Source organism: Primulina tabacum, chromosome 7 (genome assembly GCF_025594145.1).
Source record: "Primulina tabacum isolate GXHZ01 chromosome 7, ASM2559414v2, whole genome shotgun sequence".
NCBI lineage: Eukaryota > Viridiplantae > Streptophyta > Magnoliopsida > Lamiales > Gesneriaceae > Primulina > Primulina tabacum.
Genome location: NC_134556.1, coordinates 33,549,732 through 33,573,271, shown reverse-complemented (window position 1 = coordinate 33,573,271; position 23,540 = coordinate 33,549,732). Strand labels below are relative to the sequence as shown.

General features: G+C 34.8%; 2 protein-coding genes across 2 annotated transcripts; both read left to right on the top strand.

The window, feature by feature from the left end:
- The first annotated feature begins 12,491 nt into the window (after positions 1-12,491).
- Positions 12,492-15,840, top strand: LOC142551345 (putative protein phosphatase 2C 49). Its single transcript, XM_075660535.1, has 2 exons — positions 12,492-12,872; positions 14,562-15,840. The coding sequence occupies exons 1-2, from the start codon at positions 12,684-12,686 to the stop codon at positions 15,555-15,557; spliced, it is 1,185 nt and encodes a 394-aa protein (XP_075516650.1). The 5' UTR covers positions 12,492-12,683; the 3' UTR covers positions 15,558-15,840.
- A 1,645-nt stretch (positions 15,841-17,485) lies between these two features.
- On the top strand, positions 17,486-20,801 carry LOC142551344 (leghemoglobin reductase). The gene is made up of 2 exons (XM_075660534.1): positions 17,486-17,831; positions 19,297-20,801. Exons 1-2 carry the CDS (start codon positions 17,568-17,570, stop codon positions 20,545-20,547), a joined length of 1,515 nt encoding a protein of 504 aa, XP_075516649.1. The 5' UTR covers positions 17,486-17,567; the 3' UTR covers positions 20,548-20,801.
- The last annotated feature ends 2,739 nt before the right edge of the window (positions 20,802-23,540 follow it).

Genomic DNA, 23,540 nt, shown 5'->3' with positions numbered 1-23,540 from the left:
AGAGAACCTCGCGCATATGCGCGGAAGTGGTGCGCGCATATGCGCGAGCTGCCGATAAGCTTATCGCGGAGACCAGTAGATCTCGCGCATATGCGCCGGTTGAGGTCGCGCATATGCGCAAGACGTGTTAGCACAAGAGATAAGCCACCTAACTTTCGCATGCAATATATATATATATATATATATATATATATATATATATATATATATGTTGGAAGCTTATTCTTCAGACAGCAACGAAGGAGAGAAAAGAAGAAACCGAGGAAAGATTTCAGTTCGTGATACAAAAATTGTGATTTTGAGAAATCTGCCCGTTCGATTTTGAATCCGAGTACAGCACCGTGTTTCTATCGACAAGAGCTTTAACTGGACGTAAGTTTTATTACGTTTTGTTATGATTTGAAATAATGATACTGCCAGAATCAGATATGATTGATATATGGTGTTCTCGATATGTTAGACATCGTATAATTGAAACCGGATCGAAGAACAGATACCGTATGTAATTGTTATGAATTTTCAGAGTTGATTTGATTGTGATTAGACAGATTTGATATCAGAATTGTATTGTTATCGATTATGAGATGTTGGGATTGATATCTGATTGATACTATATTGCGGGGTATATTGATATTATTCAGATTTGGATCAGATGAGTTGCTGATTTGTATATATTGATATTGTATTGCCGGTATTTCGAGATTGTACAGTTATGCCGTTGAAACATAATTTGATTAAGTTCTGATTATATCCAGTATTGATTTGATTGGTGTATTGATATCATACTCCTCGACCTTTGTCATTACCAGATTGATATGGACAGATTTGAATTCGAGACTTCGACTTCGTCAGACCGAGAAGAGAAATGTATAAATCAATGTTGATCCGGGATTGCACAACTCGAGTTTGATTTAACTTGAGTTTCCCAAAATCACATACTGAATTGTCATTGCCTCGATATGTTGCAGTGTTTGAGATTGATATGCTTATTCTATCGATTTATAGTTAAGCATATGTTATGTGTAGAGTTATAGGCGGATATGCCGAGTGTGGGGACCCGGACGCTAATTCATTCCTTAATCGTCTTTAGGAATAATTCAAACAATTATAATAAATAGGGTCTAAATTTTTTTTTTTAAAATACAAAGCGGAAACGTAATGTAATTCAATTCAAATTACATATTAAATATAACATACTATTCTTGTATTATCTACAAGAATTCACCTAGGTTCAACTATATATCAGTGCTGAATCCTAAGTTGCTTCGAAGCCCGGATCTCCACGCTATCTAGTCCAGCCTCGTTCTCTTCTTGACCCTGATCCTATCCCATCTGTTGCCATGCACACATATAAACAAGACAACAGCCGGATAACTCCGGTGAGAATTACATTCTCAGTATAAATCATGTATACATGCAATCATAAAATCAATATAAAAGCATATAACATATATGCCTAACATGTATTCAAATCAGAATATAAATCTATATCAAGAATAAATCCTGTTCTAAACATGTACCATCATCCGGAACATAATTCACCATGTACCATATTCAGGAACATAATCAACATAACTCGATATAAACTGTCACTTAGACTCATGACGTCACATTTAAGACTAGACTCAATCCTAGTCTAGGGATCCCGGTTTCCAGAAGTTAGCATTCTCATATTGACCAACAGTAATAGAAAAGACTCCAGTTCTATCCACTTCGATAGGGTATCGATCACCAGTAATAGAAGAAATACCAATTCTATCCACATCGATATGGTATCGATCACCAGTAATAGAAGAAGCTCGTATTCTATCCACATCGGTATAGTATCGATCACCAGTAATAGAAAGAACTCCGATTCTACCCACATCGATATAATATCGATCACCAGTAATAGAAGAAGTTATGATTATATCCACATCGATACGGTACCAATCACCAGTAATAGAAGAAGCTCCGATTCTATCCACATCGATATAATATCGATCATCAGTAATAGAAGAAGTTATAATTCTATCCACATCGATAGCCAAACATCCGGTGACAGACTTTGGCACAATCGCCAATACACTATCTTGTGACATCGTGCAATGTGCCCGTGGCGATCCCACCACTATCAGGCACTTCTGTCACAAGATTACTCGTCTAATACCTGCTGTCTATAAATCAAGAAAATAAGTACATCAATCAAATCAATACAATAAGGTACAGTATGTGATTTAGGGAAACTCGAGCCAAACCTCACTCGAGTTGTGCAATCCCAACTCAGCATTAATTTATACCTTTCTCTTCTCGCTCTGACTAAGACGAAGTCCTGCATTCAATCCTGTCCATTCTCAATCTGGTAATAACAATACCGAACAGACACAATATCAGTATATAACTCAATTCAACAACTGTTCTGATCAATACTCGAATCAAAACATAATCTGATCGATGCCAATCGACATATGGTATCACAATACAATCTCAACCATTACCAAATCTGATCAATATCAATTTACTGATGTTTTGACGGCATAAAAATACAGTCTCAATAATCTCGTCAGTCCCAACATCACAGATATAATACCAGAACTCATAATCGGTATCAGTTCAACTCATAATCTCAATAACAATACACATCTGATATGAAATCTCAGTCAAATCGACTCCAAAAATCATAACAATTCCATAATCAGTCCGTTCTTTAATCTGACTTCGATTCTATGATGTCTAACATGTCAAGAACATCATACATGAATTCCATTCAATTCTGATAACATTATAATTTCAGAACATGTCTAAACGTAACAAAACTTACGTCCAGTTGTAGCCTGCGTTGATAGGAACTTAATACTGAAGTCGGATTCAAAATCAGACGGGCGGATCTCGTAAAAATCGAAATTCTACGATTTGGAACCCTTTTTCCCTTTCCTCGAGCTTCTCCCTCGATTTCTTCTGAAATTAAAGTTTGTTATATATATATATATATAACATATGTTGCATGCCAAAGAAACGTGGCGACTCCTCAATCTGCATGTCACCTACTGGTCTCGATGCGCTGCTTCACAACTGCTGGCGCATATGTGCGCCTCAACTCCGCGCATATGCGCCAAAGGTTCTGTCTCAAAACTTTGGCTACAGGACTACTCGCGCATATGCGCGCACACAAGTCGCGCATATGCGCGAGACCTTCTGGTCACGCACCACTCTTTCCGCACAACTCGCGCATATGCGCGCCTCCATCCGGCGCATATGCGCCAACTGCTCTGCCATGCTCGCGCATGTACGCGCATTCCAGCCGCGCATGTGCGCGAGTACACACCTTTGCACATATATTCACGTCTTTTCTCGTCTTTCTCGGTCCACTCCGTTCCGTCTATAATTACTTCAATTAATCAAGAAATCATCCCAGAATAATCTCAGATTACGGTAAATACACCCAAATCAGTTCAGATTACGGTAATCAAATTCTCGGGCCTTACATCTAGTCTTTGGCTGATGTGCCTAGTTTTGGGCGGACATGCCTAGTCTTTGGCGAAGATGCCAAATTGGCAGGATATGCCAAGTCTTTGGCAGGATATGCGAAGACACCGGACGTTTGGTCATATCGATGTTGCTTAGAAGAAGAGCGACTTCTATCGCCGAGATTCGATATAGACGGGACCAAAGTCCGTAATAAGAACGTACCGTCACCGCGATCGGGAGAGTAGGTGAGAGATTGTTACGTTCTTATTCAGATAGGGATCCCTAGATTAGGAAAGAGTCGAGTCAGAGATTGTGAGTCAGAGTTTGATTTACAACTTTATATCGTTTCATGTCTTTCAGATTTGATACATGTTATTGATATCTAATTCATGCCTTTATATATGTTTATATGATTGCATGTATACATGATTTATACTGGGAATGTATTTCTCATCGGAGTTATCCGGCTGTTGTCTTGTTTGTATGTGTGCATGACAACAGGTGGGACATGATCAGGGTCAAGACGAGGACGAGAGAGGACTAGTTTAGCGTGGAGATTCGGACCCAGAAGTAGAATAGGTTTCAGCACTTGATATTTAGTGGTTGAACCTTAGTTTGATTTTAATGTATTGAGTACAAGACATGTACTTTACTTTGGATATGTATATCAGAGTGATTACATTACGTTTCCGCATTTGTATTTTTAAAAAACAATTAGACCCTGTTTATTAATTGATCTAATTATTCCCATAAATGATTAAGAACTGAATTAGCGTCCGGGTCCCCACACTAATAATCTAAGTATTTAATCGTGGAAGTCTAGTGTTTGATTGTTGGGAGGCGAAAAAAACTACTTTCCAGTGGTTGTATATTCTATGAGTGTCGATGCATGGGTATTAGATACGACTTATGCTAAACCAACATATGGCCCATGGACATGAGTTGAGTCTCATGTTGGGCCAGTCTTCGACCTATGGTGGGCTAAAAAAAAATTTTTTTGTAACGACCATGTATCGTAAGTTGAACTAACATGAGCTTCACTCCATACTCAATCACCACTTTGGTCACGGTCCGTATGTTGGTCCACCATGAGCCGTAGCTCATGTCCATATACCGTCACTGATCACGGAATATCTCATCCCTAAAACGTGGTTTCTTTCGCAGGTTTAACCAACATGAGCTTCAACCATCCTCAACATTCTAACTCAAGTCCTCCAAATTTAAGTACTCAAATTCCTAAAATATTAATTGTCCTAATTTGGTTTAGGCCCATGATCGTCACAGTTATTTACTCTATAAATTTAACTTTAATCAATAATAAGCGTAATTTCGAAAGAGTGTTGATCTCATATGTAAATCCAAAGAGTGGTGGATTTAGAACATAAAATGCTATTTTTTGAGTCTTGTGACTCACTGATTCTAGAAGTGTGACAAATGATCCAAACACTCATATAAATGATTCTAGAAGTGTGACAAATGATCCAAACATTCATATAAATTTAAAATCATCGGTGCATTCTACCAGTAGGTACTAGGTAGAACAGGACAGTAGCAGATTTACACTTCATATTTTTAAAAAAACAAATTGTACTAACTTTTTTTATTGATTTTTTTTTGACAAAAACTTGTGTGAGACAATCTCACGGGTCGTATTTTGTGAGACAGATCTCTTATTTGGGTCATCCGTGAAAAAGTATTATTTTTTATGCTAAGAGCATTACTTTTTATTGTAAATATCGGTAGGGTTGACGCGTCTCACAGATAAAGATTCGTGAGACCGTCTTACAACAAGCCTATTTTTTTTTCTTTCCGGAAATGCAATGTTTTCAACTCTCGATTATTTAAACTCTCTTTAAATATCAATAAAAACCAGTCTCATTTGTTTTATCATTTTACATATTTTCTATGATTTATTATTATTGTTGGTTGTTGTTGTTGTTATTTTATATATATATATTATGTGTGTTTATGTGTCACTCTAGGAACTTGTCGAGTCACAGCTCCATTCTCCAAAAATAATAGAGAATGAAATACTTTATTATAAAACCATAACCCTCGTGCATATTTTGTAATTTTCTATTCAGACTTGAGGATTAATCAATTTCCTATATCCCAATACGTTATAAGATAGTTTTCAATGTCTATTCATTCTCTACTGAATTTATTCATCGTTATGTTTGTTTTTGTTTTCTTTAATTCGTTGATAATTGAGATCATTATTGAATTTTTTAAATAAAGTTGAGTTATTTAAATACGATACTTAGTATAAATTTAATTGTATACTTCACGTGCAATGACGTCGTTGCTCATTTATATAATAAAACTTGATATCATATACTTGTGTAAGAACATTATAAGTTTTGGTTATTTAACCAGATTGTTGATCCAAATGATATTTACATAGCTTAATTCAGTTTTGGTGATTTAACCAGACAGCTGATCCAAATGATAATTACATGGCTCAACTCAACTGAATTCAAAAAAGGAAAACTGGATATTCATAAGAAGAAGTTTTCTAAGGAACTCGACTGAATACAGAGCTACGCTAATGAGATTCTGATAGTCAAACCGATTCAAGGAAAAATGATGAAGCTTAGCCGATAGTTTATTTAAGTCGACCAATCATATTAAATCCAAACATTCTACGATGAATCGGTATAATCGGTGATAAAAGATCAGAGCCCAGCTGAATTAGCTGATAAATTTTTTTGTATCAACAATTACTCAATCCTATCAGAATGCCAATACATGCTGACAAGTCATTCTAAAAATTTTAGACATTTTTTTTTTTTTTTGAAATGCAATGTTTTCAACTCTCGATGATTTATGCTAGCTTTAAATATAAATAAAAACCGGTCTCACATCATTTATTTTATCATTTACATATTTTCTATGATTTTTATTATTATTATTTATATATTATGTGTGTTTATGTGTCACTCCAGGGACTCGTTGAGTCACAGCTCGTTATCCACACTGTATAGGCCATATGGACCAATAAAAACTCTGCGATTAATATATAGAAGTAAAATATCCACGGAATTAATTGCCTTGAAAAGTACATACAAAAATCTATACAAACAATATACACTCTGTCCATGTTTTTTATATTCTCTCTTCTTCTTCGCTCTAAACATCTTCATCTCGAAGAATAATTAGCTCTTATCTCGGTTATGTCCATAGATTTGATACGATATATTTTAAATCTATTGATTTCAAAATCCATAACTTATTTAGACAACGTAATTGAAATAGATTTCAATTTTTTTTACAATGATAACAGTCACTGGCGGTCTGGCTCTGCCCGGACTAGAATTTTAAACTCTACAATCTTTTAATATTTTAAATTGATCTACCCGGGCTAATATCATATTATTCCAAAATTATACAAAATTTACATATAAATTTTTTTAAAAAAATTGGGCCACCCCGGCTTTATGAGAGTGTAGTAGCTCCGCCCTTGATAACAGTGATAAAAAGTAATACTCTTAGCATAAAAAGTAATATTTTTTCATGGATGACCCGAAGAAGAGATCTGTCTCATAAAATACGACCCGTGAGACCGTCTCATATAAGTAACATGATCATTCGATCTAAGCATAAAATCGAATTAAACCGAATGGATGCGATATTTGTGCCTTGGCTGGTCTTATGTAAACTTGCGAAACAGAGAACCAAATTACGTGAATGAATCAAATGTTAGTGTCGTCTTCTTCACGGCCACTCATTTGTAATTTGTTTGTTTTCTATTGTTGACGAATATTCGTGGCACGATTAGTGTTTTAATTTACGAGGAGAGATGCATGCTCACGCATCTCATTGGAATATTCTAGTGGAAGCACCCTTTAAAAATTAATTAAAAAAAATTAATTTTGTTTTTTTTTCCAAAGGGTAAACCTGTCCATCCCCATCGCTAAAAATATCCTCAGAATCATTTATTGGAGGAAGTGTGAATTGTTAATCTAAGTGAGTAATTCAGCATAAAAACACATGCTTGTCTGAAATCATTTGGAAATTTCGAAAATTATTTGGTTTATATACATATATTAGTTCCCTAGTTAATCAAATTTGTTTGTAATATAATATATTAATAGTATGTATCTTATGAGACGGTTTCACAATGACAGTTTATTACTTACGACGAGAGGCCTATCTATTCCTTAGAAGAACTAGATCTGCCGAAAGATTCTCTAGATTCTTACTTCCCTTGTTCTATCATATAGTAGTAGTCTGACTCTTACGCATGAAACCTCATGAACTCAAACTCATTAGTTCGCTCTGGATCTTCTCAATTTACCTTCGATCAAGGATCTTTATTCTCTAGGCTTATTAAGTCGCTATCGTTCGGTTCGGAAAAGTCAAGTCCCTTCGGTCGGTTCGCTCAGGTGAATATACTCATATTTACGCTAAGTAATACTTTTGAACAAAAGAAAGTAATAATTTTTATTGATGACTCAAATATGAGATCTCTCTCACAAAATTGACTCTTGAAACTATCACATAAAAATTTTGTAATATATTAAATTTTTTTATGTTATTGTTGGAGTGTGTTTTTTGTTCCGTTAAATAATCAAAACGTGATGTTTGAGTTCATGTCCCATTTAAAAGATTATAATTTTCAGAAATACGAGAAGTTGAAGATCTGAGAATTGCTATTATGTCCTATGGAGATAGGACACGTTAAAAGTCAAAAGGCAATAAAGACATTTTCATAGAATATAGTAACTACTTACGATATAATATTCTTTACAATCACGCAACATGGTCATGCTTTATTTTCATCAACGTTTAACATATTAGCAATTTTATACAATTAGGGGGTTGTGACACATACGATATATATGATCTATAAAAATAATATAGAATGAATATTTGATTATAAAACTATAATAATCGTACATATTTTGTATTTTCTATTCAAACTCGAGGATTAATAAATTTTCTACGTCCTAATATGTTATACGATAGTTTTCTCAACCCCTTGAATTTTCCTTATAAAACAAGAAATATAAACTTGATGAATTTAGAGTAATTAATTTTGACATCGTTGGATTCTCATTAAAAAATATTATATTTTAGGTAAAAAAATATTAGTTTTTGTTGTAAATACGAACAGAGTTAACATATTTCATGAATAAAAATATGTGAGATCGTCTCACGAAAACGTATTCATTGATTATTGTTTAGGTATTTTTCGAGAAGATTATTTGTGGGCCCCTAAAATCAAACTTGAAGTGATCAAATAAAAGAGTGGGGAAAAGAGTACAATAAGAATAAGAATGTTAATGAATTGATATCACTTATTTCTTTCTACAAAACAAAACAATAATAATGCTATCGAGGCACAACTATTGATTCCAATTCCTCTTCTTTCACTTGGGATTTTCGATCCTTTCTTTTTGTCATTTGTTCGGTTCCAAGAAAGCCTATTTGTTCAAGTCTACGAGGCTACATATTATTCACTATATATGCAGTAGGTAGTAGCTATGTAATATTCTTTTAGATTGGCAATCGCATTCTTCTGAGTCTATCGGGTATATTACTCACAATGATATTTCACTCATGTCAGTTATTTTTATCGTCTTCCCAAATACTCTAACCAAGTACTACCTCCAAGTCAAATATATATGTTCTTAGAGCAGCGTAAGTATCAATTGAGCTCGTAAATAACTGTCAAGAGTGTGATAACACTGCGAGTAAAGTATGTGAGATATTGTGATTTGTGAGAGACGTGATTACAGACCCGATAGATCAGTAAGCTCATGACATTACACATCAGCTCAAACACCGCATTTCAATTGTTCTATTTAGAAAGGACAATTATTGCACATCAACAATATCGACTCAAAATTAGCTCATAATCTACTCTTCATATTTATGATCCTATAATCAAACAAGTTTTCTTTCCTTGAATATCTATGTCAATCAAGTGAACTTATTTAATCAATAATGACCAAAATAAAGCTAGCATCTTGCCACAATCACTCACAATCACTCATATACCAATCGATAATTCCTACCAATATCCTATTACGGTTCAATATGATCTCCTATTACGCACATGTCAATTAGATCTTAAGGTATTGGTTAATCGAGAATCAATATTAATCCAGCAATATTGTGTATATTCCAACACAAAAACTCTCACGTGACCATCTCAAGAGTTAATTTTATGAGACAAATATCTAATCCGATCCGATCTTTGAAAAATAATTATTTTTTATATCAAAAATATTATTTTCACTATAGATATGGATTGAGTCGACCTGTCTCTCGTATACAGATATGTAAAATATTTTTATAAGAGTCCTGCTCATATTCCAAAGTGTGAGAATCTATTGTCATATGATTAGATATATTTTTTTCACTAAGAACACAATTCTACTTCGTTTAGAGGTTCGTTTGATTATTCAAACAACAAAACACATATAATATCTCACAAGAGCACGTATGTAAAAAATTATTTGCGCTCATCTGCCAGTATTGAATTACACAAATGTAATCTCTTTTTTGAATCACTGTAACACCAAATTGTCATTATGTGACTCGTATAATCAGAAATAAGTTACAATGTAACCAATAGCAGAGTCGGGATTTTAAGACCATTCGGATTAGAAATTTTTTAACAAAAAACAAAATAATACGTAACAATTAAAATCAAAAGTAATATACATGTTCATTGTAGTTTCAAAAAGCTTCTAACTAACAAAGTCTTCGATATTTTTTATTAAACTCGTAATATTCGAAGACATTCAATATTTTTGCTATGAAACTAGATTTATTTGAAAACATTAAGTATTTTTGCTATTAAACTCGTAAGATTCGAAAGTCTTCGACAAAAACTTTGACAACGTAAACTTTTATATCTGCATCATATTTCAATATTGTTTCCCCTATTTCTATCGAAATTTGACATTAAAATGACATATAAAAGAAATATATTAAATAAGGTTATAATAAAAGTAAATATTTGTTAATATAATAAGAATATCACTGACCACATCCGAATATTAACTGATAAAACTAAATGCAAATGATCAATCTCAGTTTAACATAATAAAAATAAATTTTTGTTTGTATTAGAAAATAATATGTAAGTCTTGATATAACATACCATATCAATGACTTCTCAACTATACCGACACATATATTTACAGTGTTCTTATGTCCTCACTCACATGCAACGTGAGAAACATCTCAGGAGGTCACTCTTCACATAATTGCTCGAATTCAAAAACGTTTAACTTGAGTTTTTATGTGACGAGTCCGGAAAAGAAAATTACCTTGTTGATATAGGTAGTATCTATTAAATTTTTATACATCTCATTCTAGTGTGAAATCGGTTCGATCATGCTCCCATCACCCAATCATTGATAAAGCTTTCATCTTTCACGTATTAATCACTCATATTGTAGACCATATACCACCATGAGAATTTTGGCTTCGGATATCACATCTAACACATAAATTATTAATCTACAATTAATATTTAATTTACAACAATGAGAATATCACAATGAAATACAAACAAAATTGTGAAGCAACAAAGACAGAAACAAAACAAAGTGGGAAAAAAATCCATAAATAAAGTGGGAAAGATTCATAATAATTTACATATTGAAATTTAGAAACATAAAAATGGAAATTTACGATTTGTGAAGCAAATAATATATTATAAAAACATGAAATTTTAATTTAAAATCTTTACTCAGCTGATAGGAATCGCTTAGAAAAAATTATTATAAAATCCAAAACCCTTCTTATATTAGCATGCATTCACGTGCACCAGAAGAAAAGGTAGCATCATAATATTGATAGCGTTCTCAGCTGTACGTGCACGAGCATTGAAGTAAAGTTAGTAAAAACTACAATTTTGGTAGTTGATATTTGTATTTTTGTGATTTTGATATTTTATATTATCATTTTTCAAATTAAGAAGACTATATCTGTTTTTTAGACACGATGTTATGCTAACATGACTGGTGCCACATAATCGTTTTCATTGAATAAAATATTATAGATATGGGTGTAAACGAGTCGAGTCGAATATATGAGCTGAACCGAGCCGAAGAATATCATGCTTGACCTCGCCTCATTTAAGGTATATATAGGATCGAGCTCGGCTCGAGCTTTTATCATGATGTTCGAGCTCGACTCATTTAAAATATGGGAGCTTGCTAATAGCTCGAGCTTGGCTTGTTTATCATGTTTAATGAGTTTGACTTGAACTCGACTCATTGAACGGGCTCGTTTTCGAGCTCGTTAAACAAGATCCTTTTCGAGCTCATTAAACAAGCTTGTTTTTTAGCTTGTCGAGCATTCTTAGCTAAAAAGCCAAATAAGGTATGCAAATTTAAGAAGATCGAGTTATTATTTTATAGTCTTTCAATAACTTCTATTACACGCATATTTCGATGTTTGACAATGCAATTATTATTGTACAATCAAGGCTCAAAAAACTAGTCAAGCTCAAGGTCGCCTCGATAAGCTTAACGAATGAGTCTGTTAGCGAACTGAGCTCCAAATAACTCGCGAACGACTTAATTCGTTTATATTTCTAAACGCAGTTGCAAAACAAATGACCAAAATTATAAAAAAACACAACATCAACAACATAAATACCATATAGGTAAATACTGATGATGAAAAAAGCATGCCAACATAAATATATTATAAATTAAATAAAAAATATTATATAAAATGGGATTGAAAAATTTCCACCACCAATAGTTGGCTTGTTCCTCATCTATCTATCTATCCGAATAATTATCCTACCAGAATCTTGCTAAATAACACTTTATTATTGGTGGGCATAAATTTTATATATTTTTTCTTTCATGAGCAAAAGCAACTCCACCGACCCTATTATTGCAAATACACTCCCAAATACACTATTTTTTTAATTTATTATTATTCACTATTTTTTACCCCCGCGTCCGGGATTTATATTTCCGCGTCCACACACACACACACACAGATATATATATTTATTATATATATATATTATATATATATAATATATAATATATATAAACCCAGCCAAGCAGCCTCCTTCGTGAATATTCTCTCTATTGTTTTCAAGTTGTAACTTCTCTCTATCGTTTCCTCCAGAAAAAAGGAAAAATTCTCATCTTCTCTCTCAGTGAATCAAATCTTCGTCAGAAGCTATCGATTATTGTTTCTGAACTGCGTTGTTGGAATCTACGTATTAGAGATTTTGTGTTGAAGAAGCAATCATGGTGGCAGAAGCGGAGGTTTTTTGTCAGCAGAGCCTCGTCGTTAATTACCTTTGCGTACCGTCGCCGGCTCCCAAACTTGAACCGGATTTCGTGGATGTCTCGTGTACGGCGACTGTTTCAACTGTGGCGATTAGCTCGCCGACTATTCGCTCTCCCGAATCTTTGGACTTCTCTCGTTCTGAATCGGTATGTGTCGAATCTGCCTTTTTTTGAGCTGTTGATTCTTGGTTTTGTTGTTTATTAATTGTTTTCAGGAAGATTAGATTTGTTTTGGCTGGATTCGTGATTTTAATTAATGTTTCGATGATTGGATTCTCTTGGGCTTTTTTTTTCCGGTGTTTGAATCTTTCTTGTCACACAAAATAGTAGTTATTCTTGTGAAATTTTTGCTGTGGAACGGAAGCTTATATTTTTGAATTTTCTCGTGAAAATATTTAATTGTTCTCGAGTATGGTCTGAATCTGGTATGATTTTACTGGGAATTTGGTGATTTCTTCGACGCCTAAGTCAATATTGCTTATAGGGTTTTGTGTTCTTTTGCAAAAAAATGGGGGTTGATGAAGCGTAACATGAACATACCAAACTGCCAAGCTGCCAGGCTAAGGTGGCTTGGTCTGTGAACTGCCCAAGCCCGGAGTACTCTGGATTAGGCCAATCCAGGACCATTTCGCAACTGTTTGGGTTTTTGGGTCAGGCAGTTTAGCAAAGTGCTAGACCCATTCCATGACCACGGCTGGCTATACATTGCCTGGAGTGAAATTCATTTTTTTTTCCTTAAACGTTGATAGTATAATTGAGTTGGAAGAATAAACGGATAAGAAATAGACCAAAGGCTTTTGCTTTGAAACTGTGTAACACTTCTTGTTCCAAAGATGGCAAGGGCTTATAGTTCGTGTATAATGTAAATGTATCATAGTGAACCGTGAACCATGAAAGTTGGTGTGTGAAGGTGTAATTGCCGAAGATTCTCATTCTTATGTCCAATTCTATTGTGGATCTTGAAGATCTTGCTATGTTCATACCATATAGTGATGTACAAAATTACCACTTGTGTATGTCTTCTAGATGTTGATGTGATTATGCATTATTTCATTTATCTAATGATACTTCGGGTTCCCTTCTCGTGTCACCGTCAAATAGTTCATTGACGCAACTTTTTAATGTTTTTCAAAATATCAACGCGCATCCGATCTTCTAAATAATCTTATTTTAACATTCTAAATAATCCTTCTGCATTTCTTAACCATCGGTATATAAGATTTCCTCATAACACTTCATACCATGATGCATGTCAAGCATGATCATGATCAAATTCTACCTGCCATGTTTGAAGTAGCCATGCCGTCTATGGAATGTGCAATCTGCATCTGATATGAAATGCTTCTTATCGAATAAACAAATCGTAAAAACACTTGAATTGTGTAAGGTACTAATGCTACACCTCAAAGATCCTATTTTTCCTACCAAATTCATGATTGCATGTGCTGTAATACCTGTCCAACAATATGATAACCATTTATTCGGTTTATTATTGCTTACATGTGAAATTTGTTATTGAAGCACAATTTGATGTTTGCTGATGATGTACTGATTTAGTACTTGTTCGGGGTTCTATCTGAATATTTATATGTATGTGCCGGTCTGGTGTGCCTCTAAAACTTTATCAAATGTGTAGATAACCAACCTTGTGATGTTCCATTATGAGAATATTTTTCACAATACTTCTGTAGCGCACATAAACTTCGTAAGTCATAAATAAAAGCTACTGTCAGTATCTATTTTATAGCTGATTAATTATTGGATATCTGATCTTCATGTCTTATAAATTGGTGAATATCCACGAATACAGTTTAACCAAATCCTTTGTGTCATCAGGCTCTTAGCTGTTCAACGAGTATTCAGACTAATACATTATTCGAGAATACAATCAACCAGTTTACACCAAGAATATTCTCGGGAAGCCATACAGATACTGGACCTCGCAGTTACAATGAAGATCAGCATATTCGGATAGATGATCTATCTACTCACTTGGGTTCCCAATACAGATGGCCCCAACCAAGTTCTTTTTATGCTGTTTTTGATGGCCATGGTGGACCTGATGCGGCATGTTATTTGAAAAATAATGCCATTAAATTTTTCTTTGAGGATGCTGAATTGCCTCAAACATCTGATGTTGACGAAAATTTCTTGCACGAGTTGGAGAGTTCTCATCGCCGAGCTTTTTTATTGGCGGATCGAGCACTGGCCGATGAACAGAGTCATGTTGATTCTTACTGTGGAACAACGGCACTTATTGCCATGGTTCTCGGAAGATATCTACTTGTAGCAAATGCTGGAGACTGTCGAGCCGTTCTCTGTCGAAAAGGCTATGCCCTTCAACTATCTGAAGATCACCGACCCTCCTGTCAGGTCGAAAGAAAGAGAATTGAAGATTTAGGGGGTATCATCAAATATGGATACCTAAACGGTGAACTTGCTGTCACTCGAGCCCTTGGAGACTGGTACATGAAACAACCAATTGGATCTGCGTCTCCTCTTATCTCAGATCCTGAATTTCAGCATATTTTGTTGACTGAGGATGACGAGTTCTTGATAATCGCATGCGATGGAATATGGGATGTTCTATCGAACCAAGAAGTGGTTAGCCTGGTTCGCCACGAGCTTAGGCGCCACCACGACCCTCAACGGTGTGCGGTAGAACTTATCCATCGAGCATTACAGCGTGATACCTGCGACAATCTCACGGCCATCGTGGTCTGCTTGTCTCCGAAGTTCCGAGATTCTGTGCCTTTGCAGAGGCCGAGATTACGATTCTGCATGTCCGAGGAGGGTCGGAAAAAGCTGCGTAGTTTGCTAGAAGGCAACTGACAGAAATATAAAACCCAGTTACAGTTTCTTGACCTAGGCCGCACATGAACGCCAGATTATTTTCTGTACAAATAATTGCATTTTTGTTAGAAGCAAATAATAAATACAATTTTGGGGAGTTCTATTTTTGTGTCACTCCGATATATGTACTCCATTGTTTTGAAAGTGTCATAATCTATTTCTCTTGTATCTCTGTTTTGTACTCTTGATTCTGTAATTTGGGCTGGTGAACATGATTCAGTGTGTGTCCAACAAATAATCTTAAATTTGTATTTGATTTTTATATTCGGTATTTTAAATTTAATAATATGAGTTTTTTTAATGTTTTGTCCATGTTGATAACTTTTCTCTGATGGAGCTCAACTGCTCATCTATCCAATCAGCGTCAATTCTGAACCAAATATTTTAAAATAGGACGCGTAAGGCCACGATGTTTTCCTTGTGTCCATAGATGTATATTCCTGATATTTCTGGCTTCTAACCAACAACGAATTTATGTCCATCGTTCGATTATATTGTATGAAAGACGACTTCACGGTTGTATTTCGTGAGACATATCTTTTATTTGGGATTTTCATGAAAAAATATTATTTTTTATGCTAAGAACATTACTTTATATAGTGAATATCGGTAAAGTTGATCCATCTCATAAATAAAGATTCGTAAAAGCGTGTCACAAGAGACTTAATTTTTAATTTTTAATTTCACTCCCAACTATCAACTATGTTTAAAAATAAATATATATATTTTAATTTCAAACCACACGTAAAATTTTGGTCAAATCAGCACGTTCATGATTGTAAACAAGTTTGACGTGCAACATTATTTAATATTGTAATTCATAAAAATTAAATAGTAGATTTTTTGTGAGATGATTTCATGAATTTTTATCTGTGAGACGGGTCAATTCTACCGATATTCACAATTAAAAAATAATACTCTTAGTATAAAAATAATATTTTTTCATGTATAATCCAAATAAGAGAGTAGACCCACAAAAAATTGATCCGTAAGATCATCTCACAAGAATTTTTGTGCTAATTAAAATAAAAATGATTTGATATTGTATTAGTTAGCAATGTTATCGATTTATTAAAATCATCGTTGATGACTAGGCCAATTTGGAGACACTGTTTTTATTTTTTTATTGTAGTTATGGTTAATCCCAATCTCCTTATTAAATTATTTTTCGCTCCACTTGTTATTCATATAACTTCTTAAAACTAATTTAATAAATAGAATATTCAATATTGTTTAATTATATAATAAAAACCGATTTGAATATGTGTCTACTTAATCAATGAATTATATATATATATATATATATATATATATATATTTAAGTTTAATATTATTTCAAGTAACTTATACATATAAATATAGTTTTAATTTAAACCACATATTTAAATTGTACAAATATAGATAATTCGATTCATTGAATTATTAGTTTAAAAACTAGTGAAAATTGCTATGTTTAGTAACTAATTGTTGACTGAAATATAATATCTCCTAAATCATCTAATTATTGAATTAATAATTAGGCAAAAACTTGTGTGAGACGGTCTCACATGTCATGTCGTATTTTGTGAGACAAATTTCTTATTTGGATCATCCATGAAAAATATTACTTTTTATACTAAGATCATTATTTTTTATTGTGAATATCGGTAGGATTGACCTGTCTCACAGATAAAGATTCGTGAGATCATTTCATAAGATACCTACTCTAATAATTATTAATATAAAATTTTTATTAGATGATATCACGATAAAAAGATTTGACCTATTCCGTATCTTATCGATCGAATAAGAAATCCATGAAACTTGAGGCAAGAAAAAGAAAATAAAACCTACTAATTAATTAATTATTTTTGTAGATTAACCAGTAGTGGGTTTAGTCTCAATTTATGGTAATAATTTTCAGAGAGTAAATATAACTTCTAATTTCCATTCTGCTTTGTGCTGATATAAGCTCGATCGATTTCTCCTGTGTAGAAATTTTGGTCAGAAATGTCGACGGCGAGTAGTCGAAAAGCCATCTCTCTTTTGGTATCATCGAGGCAATTGCACTACGGAAGCAAGTACTCGTGGATTGGTAGCCGCAGGGGGTTCGCTTCGGGATCAGAGGAGAACGACGTCGTCGTCATTGGCGGCGGCCCTGGGGGTTACGTCGCCGCCATCAAGGCCGCGCAGCTTGGCTTCAAGACCACATGTATTGAGAAACGAGGGGCACTCGGAGGCACTTGCCTCAACGTTGGTTGCATCCCCTCCAAGGTATGTGCCTGTGTCTGCCTGATTTTCCGGATCTGTTCGATTTTTCTGGTTGTTTGCTGATTTTTTTCGGTCTATCAAGTTGCTGTTTGGTATTCCTGATTGTCTGTCGCTCGGAGTGATGCGTTGGTTGGTATTGATTGAAGATTGGGAGTGCGTGGTGGATTGTGTTTTGGATTGTGAATTTAGATTGTTCTCCCTCTTCTCTGTGTTGATGATAAGTTTACTACTGGATAATCGGCTACTGTTTTGATATTCATTCCTTGTTGCTCTGTTTTGCTGAAATTTAGCTTCCGTGCTTCACGTCTTTTATAAGTTAGTTGGCGATTCAGGTTACGAAAGGTATATTCGGTACAAGTTTCCATTTAGTTCATTATGCAATATTCAACATTTAGCTGAGATATTTGGTGCCAGAAGGGAAGGTAATGATACAATTAAGTGTAATGTGCATTTGTTTGCATGCTGTTAACTGTGGTGAATTTTGGCTAGATATAAATTGTCATTAATTTTCAGGATTAAGTGGAACAAGGCTACTTTTTTTGTTGTTAAGATAAATAATAATCAGAATTAACGTATAACAGTTTGATACAAACACCATATGAAGGCAAAGGGCTTGTCAGAAGTTCTTAGTTTTATATGATGGAAAGTACTATCATTTTCTCTTCCTCGGTTTTTAGCCTTCTCAGTTGGTGAGTTATTTTGAAAAGGTGATAAGTAACACTTCTGATGTCGATCTCTCTGAACAGGATTTGACACTAGTATCTCTTTCAGAGTTTTAAAAACTTAGAACTGTTGCATAAGATAAGAATGCACATGTGAACTGTGTTGCTTACTCTGCGAGAGATCGTCGATAATTTTAATGGACTCAGTTTAGTGCAAATTTGAAGGTTGCCAAATTTTGAATGCTAAAATTTGATTATTTTTGTCAAATTTCAAACACTCTTCTTGAACTGGCATGTGGCCATTGTCCGGGGATCACTTTTCAACTTCTTTTTTATTTTTATTTTTCTCTCTTCATCTTTAGTTTACAGCTTTGGTTTTCTTTTGTTCTCTTGTCTTAGTGTTTAGAAAAGGTGAACTACCTGTATTATGTTCTGAAGCGCCAACCATTCATGTGTTGTTTTTTAGGAACATGAGAGTTTTAAATAAAAGAACAGAGTGAAGACTAATTAATTTGTCCATAACTTTACCATTAATACCATGCATATATAATATAGCCGTTCCCAGATATATATATAAATCAAAAAATCTCCGACAAATAGCATAATTTCTATGTATAGCATGGAGGGAGTATTTGCGCATCTTGTTCATTTGATTTAGAACTTATATCTTGTTTTAATGGTTAATAATTTTAGTGTTGTCTCTAAGTTAATAATTTCTATAGTTGGTGCATGCTAAAAAACCAATTTGTACGAGTGTTGATGTTTTGAGTTAAAATCCATGTCAATGTTCCATTTATCTTGTGCAGGCCTTGCTACATTCTTCCCACATGTATCATGAAGCCAAGCATTCGTTTGCTAATCATGGTGTAAAGATTTCTTCTGTTGAGGTTGATGTACCAGCCATGATGGCCCAGAAAGATAAAGCAGTTAGTAATTTAACTAAAGGGATTGAAGGTCTATTCAAGAAGAACAAAGTTAATTACGTTAAGGGATATGGAAAGTTTCTTTCGCCTTCTGAAGTTTCTGTTGATACTCTAGATGGTGGCAACACAGTTGTGAAAGGGAAGAATATTATAGTGGCAACTGGTTCTGATGTCAAAAGTCTACCGGGAATAACCATCGATGAGGAGAGAATTGTATCATCTACAGGGGCCTTAGCATTGAAAGAAATTCCCAAGAGGCTAGTGGTTATAGGGGCAGGCTATATTGGCCTTGAAATGGGCTCTGTCTGGGGTCGCCTGGGGTCAGAGGTCACTGTTGTTGAATTTGTGTCAGACATTGTACCAACCATGGATGGTGAAGTCCGAAAACAATTTCAACGTGCTCTTGAGAAACAAAAGATGAAGTTCATGCTCAAAACTAAGGTGGTGTCTGTTGACACCAGTGGTGATACTTTGAAGTTGACTCTTGAACCATCAGCTGGCGGTGATCAGACCATTCTTGAAACTGATGTTGTTCTTGTTTCTGCTGGTAGAGTTCCATTTACTGCTGGACTTGGATTGGAGAAATTAGGGATTGAAACTGACAAGGGTGGACGGATCTCAGTGAACAAGCGGTTTGCCACTAATGTACCAGGTGTGTATGCCATTGGTGACGTTATTCCTGGCCCAATGTTGGCTCACAAAGCGGAAGAGGATGGGGTTGCATGTGTGGAATATATTGCTGGTAAGGAGGCTCATGTTGACTATGATTTGGTTCCAGGAGTTGTTTACACCCACCCTGAGGTGGCATACGTGGGGAAAACTGAGGAGCAGGTGAAAACACTTGGAGTTGATTATCGTGTTGGAAAGTTCCCTTTGTTGGCAAATAGTAGGGCCAAAACAATTGATGATGCTGAGGGACTGGTCAAGATAATTGCTGAGAAGGAGACTGATAAGATTTTAGGTGTCCACATCATGTCTCCAAATGCAGGGGAACTAATTCACGAGGCTGTTTTGGCTTTGCATTATGGAGCATCAAGTGAAGACATTGCCCGAACTTGCCATGCTCATCCAACCATGAGTGAGGCAGTGAAGGAGGCTGCTATGGCTACTTACGACAAGCCCATTCACATATAGGACACATTACGTAATGTTGTTACGACAGCTCATGTCTATTTTTAAGATTTTGCAACCGGGCGTAAACCAGGTTTTTCTTTTCCATTTCCGCCCGTAATTTTATGAAGTGGTTGAAAAAGTTGTGTTCATCTTCTTCTTGGAATCATAATACTACAGTAAAATGTTTCTTCCAGATCATCTCGTGACTCGAGAGTAATAAAATCACAAGTCTCTGTACTCTCAGCTTCTATGCTTATGAAGATATTTAGTTTTTATCTGTGGATGGAATTTACTTTTGAAATGAGAAATATGCTGAGACTCGCTATCCGGCATATGCAACTAGCATTTTAAATTTCTGTTTTCATGTGTTGAAAATTACTTCTTGGCTACATACTCAAGTATCAACCCTTTTCATGTTAGCTTCGCAGGGGAATAAATGGCTATAGTAGTCGGTCAAGAGTTAAATGATATTCAAAGGATTCTGCTATCTTTTCCAAATCATTTAGCGGATAGCAATCAAATGTTCGTCTGATATGGTTCATATTTTAGCTGGGTGCGGGATAATCATAATGGGTGTTTTCCAAATTTGTTCTTCTAAAATACATTTATAATACCCAACTCGCAAAAGTTTGAAGGCAGGGACAATGTTTGAAAACAAAAGAAAACTCAAGTTGAAAATGCCCCGAACTCAGCTTGTTAAGCCATTGATCCTTCTTTTATTTCTTCTCACCAACAATTCATACACAGAAGCATCAAATGACTTTACCTCCAAAATCTTCCCCAGAACTCAAAATCCTCGGCTATGAGCACAGATTCTAAAAGCAGACCAAAGGGCTTCTCTGGCCTCTTCACTTCACACCCTTCTGATAATCTCTATAGACTCGGCCAGATCCAACGCTTAATCGACTGAAAAGATTATACACATCTCGTTTAGAGGAACACAAGATGTGAAGTTAAATGAGCTATAAAAATCATGTTTGTTGAAATATGATTGCTCTATATATTATCTTGAAATAGCAGATCATTATTTAAAATCTGGTGATTTTGCAACTCTAAGCACATATACGGCAGCTGCGCTAAATGAGCCAATTTCTTGTAGTAAGAGCTTCTCAGGGCCGACATTAACCGTTGAACCAGTGACTCTTAAACAGGCAAATGCTAAGCCTTTGTGATGTCGTTATGGTGATTTCAACTTACCTGTCCGGGAGAACCGTTGTATTTTAACTTGTCAATAATTTTTTCGATTCTCGTAATATCGTGTTTGCTTGAACATGCGAACCAAGAACTTCGAACTAGAGCTCGACGATGATGAATTTTCATCTTAGAGCTGAAAAAATAAAATTATATATATATATATATATATATATATATATAAAATTTCTTCATTAAAAAAGAACTTCAAACTAGATTGATCGTTTTTGAAAAATAAGCGAAAGGGTTCAGATATTGATTATTTTCATCTCAATTCTTCTCCCCACTTCTCTATTTGAACTCGTTTAATCTACTAAGAAATAATTTCTAGCACACATCATGCAGTCGTAGTATACATTTCACATATATTTTATATAAATCCTGGAAACATTTTCATGCACTCAACGATATAGATTATATAAAAAAACATTTATTTACGAAGTTGCATATAATAAAAACATTTGTTCTCTCCTTAAACTTAGCTTGGGCCTTATATCTCTGTTATCTATATACAACTTCTATCTGTCGAGTTTCGTGTATTTTTATCTTCAATGCCTGAATTTGGTTTTAATGTCCTCATTTTATTACCATTGTTTTCGATTAATGCCTTCAAATATGATTTTTATGCCCTTACTTTATTAATTTTGTTTGTTCTACGTGTGTTTGATTCTAGGCAGGTGAATCGGTTATAACACCAAGTGCTTAATGTATTTATTCGTTGCTGGACGTGTGGAGTAGGTCGGTCGGATCAAACCACGTTATAATCAAGGTTTTTCACTGTTTATCGTAATAAGAAAAATTCGTTTTCTTATTTTTTTAAATATATGCTCTCTATGGCAAACAAATTTACTGAAAAAGATGTTTAATAACTCAAATTTTAAATTATGACAAAACTTTGTGTGAGACGGTCTCACGGGTCGTATTTTGTGAGAAGATATCTTATTTGAGTCATCCATGAAAAACCCCCCATTTGAAAAGAGTAAAACCTTGGACCATCGGCCTTGTCTGACCTGAGACCTGTCCCATCGAATAAGATGTCCAATATAAAACCAAGTACATGAGCGACAAATTGCCCAACACATAAATATGAATATACAAATCTATATGCACACGCAAATGAAGTGAACTGGATAAATGGGTCAACGTAGAACATCATGCTCAGTCTAGGCGTCAAGAGTGAGTAGTACCGTCTATGGTCAAATCCGTTGGGTGACTCAAACAATTGCATCGAGATCGTCGATATCAGGCACTCTAGCCGCTGTAGTCTCGTTCTCCGTTATAACATTGGCTACCCGTGCCTGATCATATATCAGAAGAATATAAGGTTGAACGACCCTACTAGAAAGACTATCTCGAATGAGATACATGCCTAACATAATATATTTATGTTAAAACAAGCATGTCATGGTAGATAAAATGCAATACATAAGAATCCATACCCGCTGGTTATCTCAGTCTGTATCTATGTACGTCTACTACCAAGGGTCGAGGAAACACGTTGATCTCAGTCCTAGCCTAGAGGACAATTGAAACACAATATCACTATTTTTCCCATTTACCAGGCTCTTATAAAATTAATATCTTACCCCAAATACTACTAGAGATTCATGACTATATCTCCGTCCTGTGTTAGCCCACTGATATAGAAAACTCTACAGCATTGGCCTTAGCTTCGCTATGACTATGGAAGCACCTCTCCGCTGCGTTACCCTCGATAATATGACTAAGAATCACTCAAATACAGGTTGGAATAGAGAGGAAAGTCTGAATTTTTTTTCCTAAATTCTGAAATCTGAAGGGCTTTTTTATAGGCAGAGTTCAAA

What these genes read in the sequence shown, in the direction of transcription:
- LOC142551344 (XM_075660534.1), top strand. Translation starts at nt 17,568, where the DNA reads ATGTCGACGGCGAGTAGTCGAAAAGCCATCTCTCTTTTGGTATCATCG. An exon ending in TTGGTTGCATCCCCTCCAAG is followed by an intron (nt 17,832 to 19,296) that starts GTATGTGCCTGT and finishes TATCTTGTGCAG; the next exon opens with GCCTTGCTACATTCTTCCCA.
- LOC142551345 (XM_075660535.1), top strand. Translation starts at nt 12,684, where the DNA reads ATGGTGGCAGAAGCGGAGGTTTTTTGTCAGCAGAGCCTCGTCGTTAAT. An exon ending in ACTTCTCTCGTTCTGAATCG is followed by an intron (nt 12,873 to 14,561) that starts GTATGTGTCGAA and finishes TTGTGTCATCAG; the next exon opens with GCTCTTAGCTGTTCAACGAG.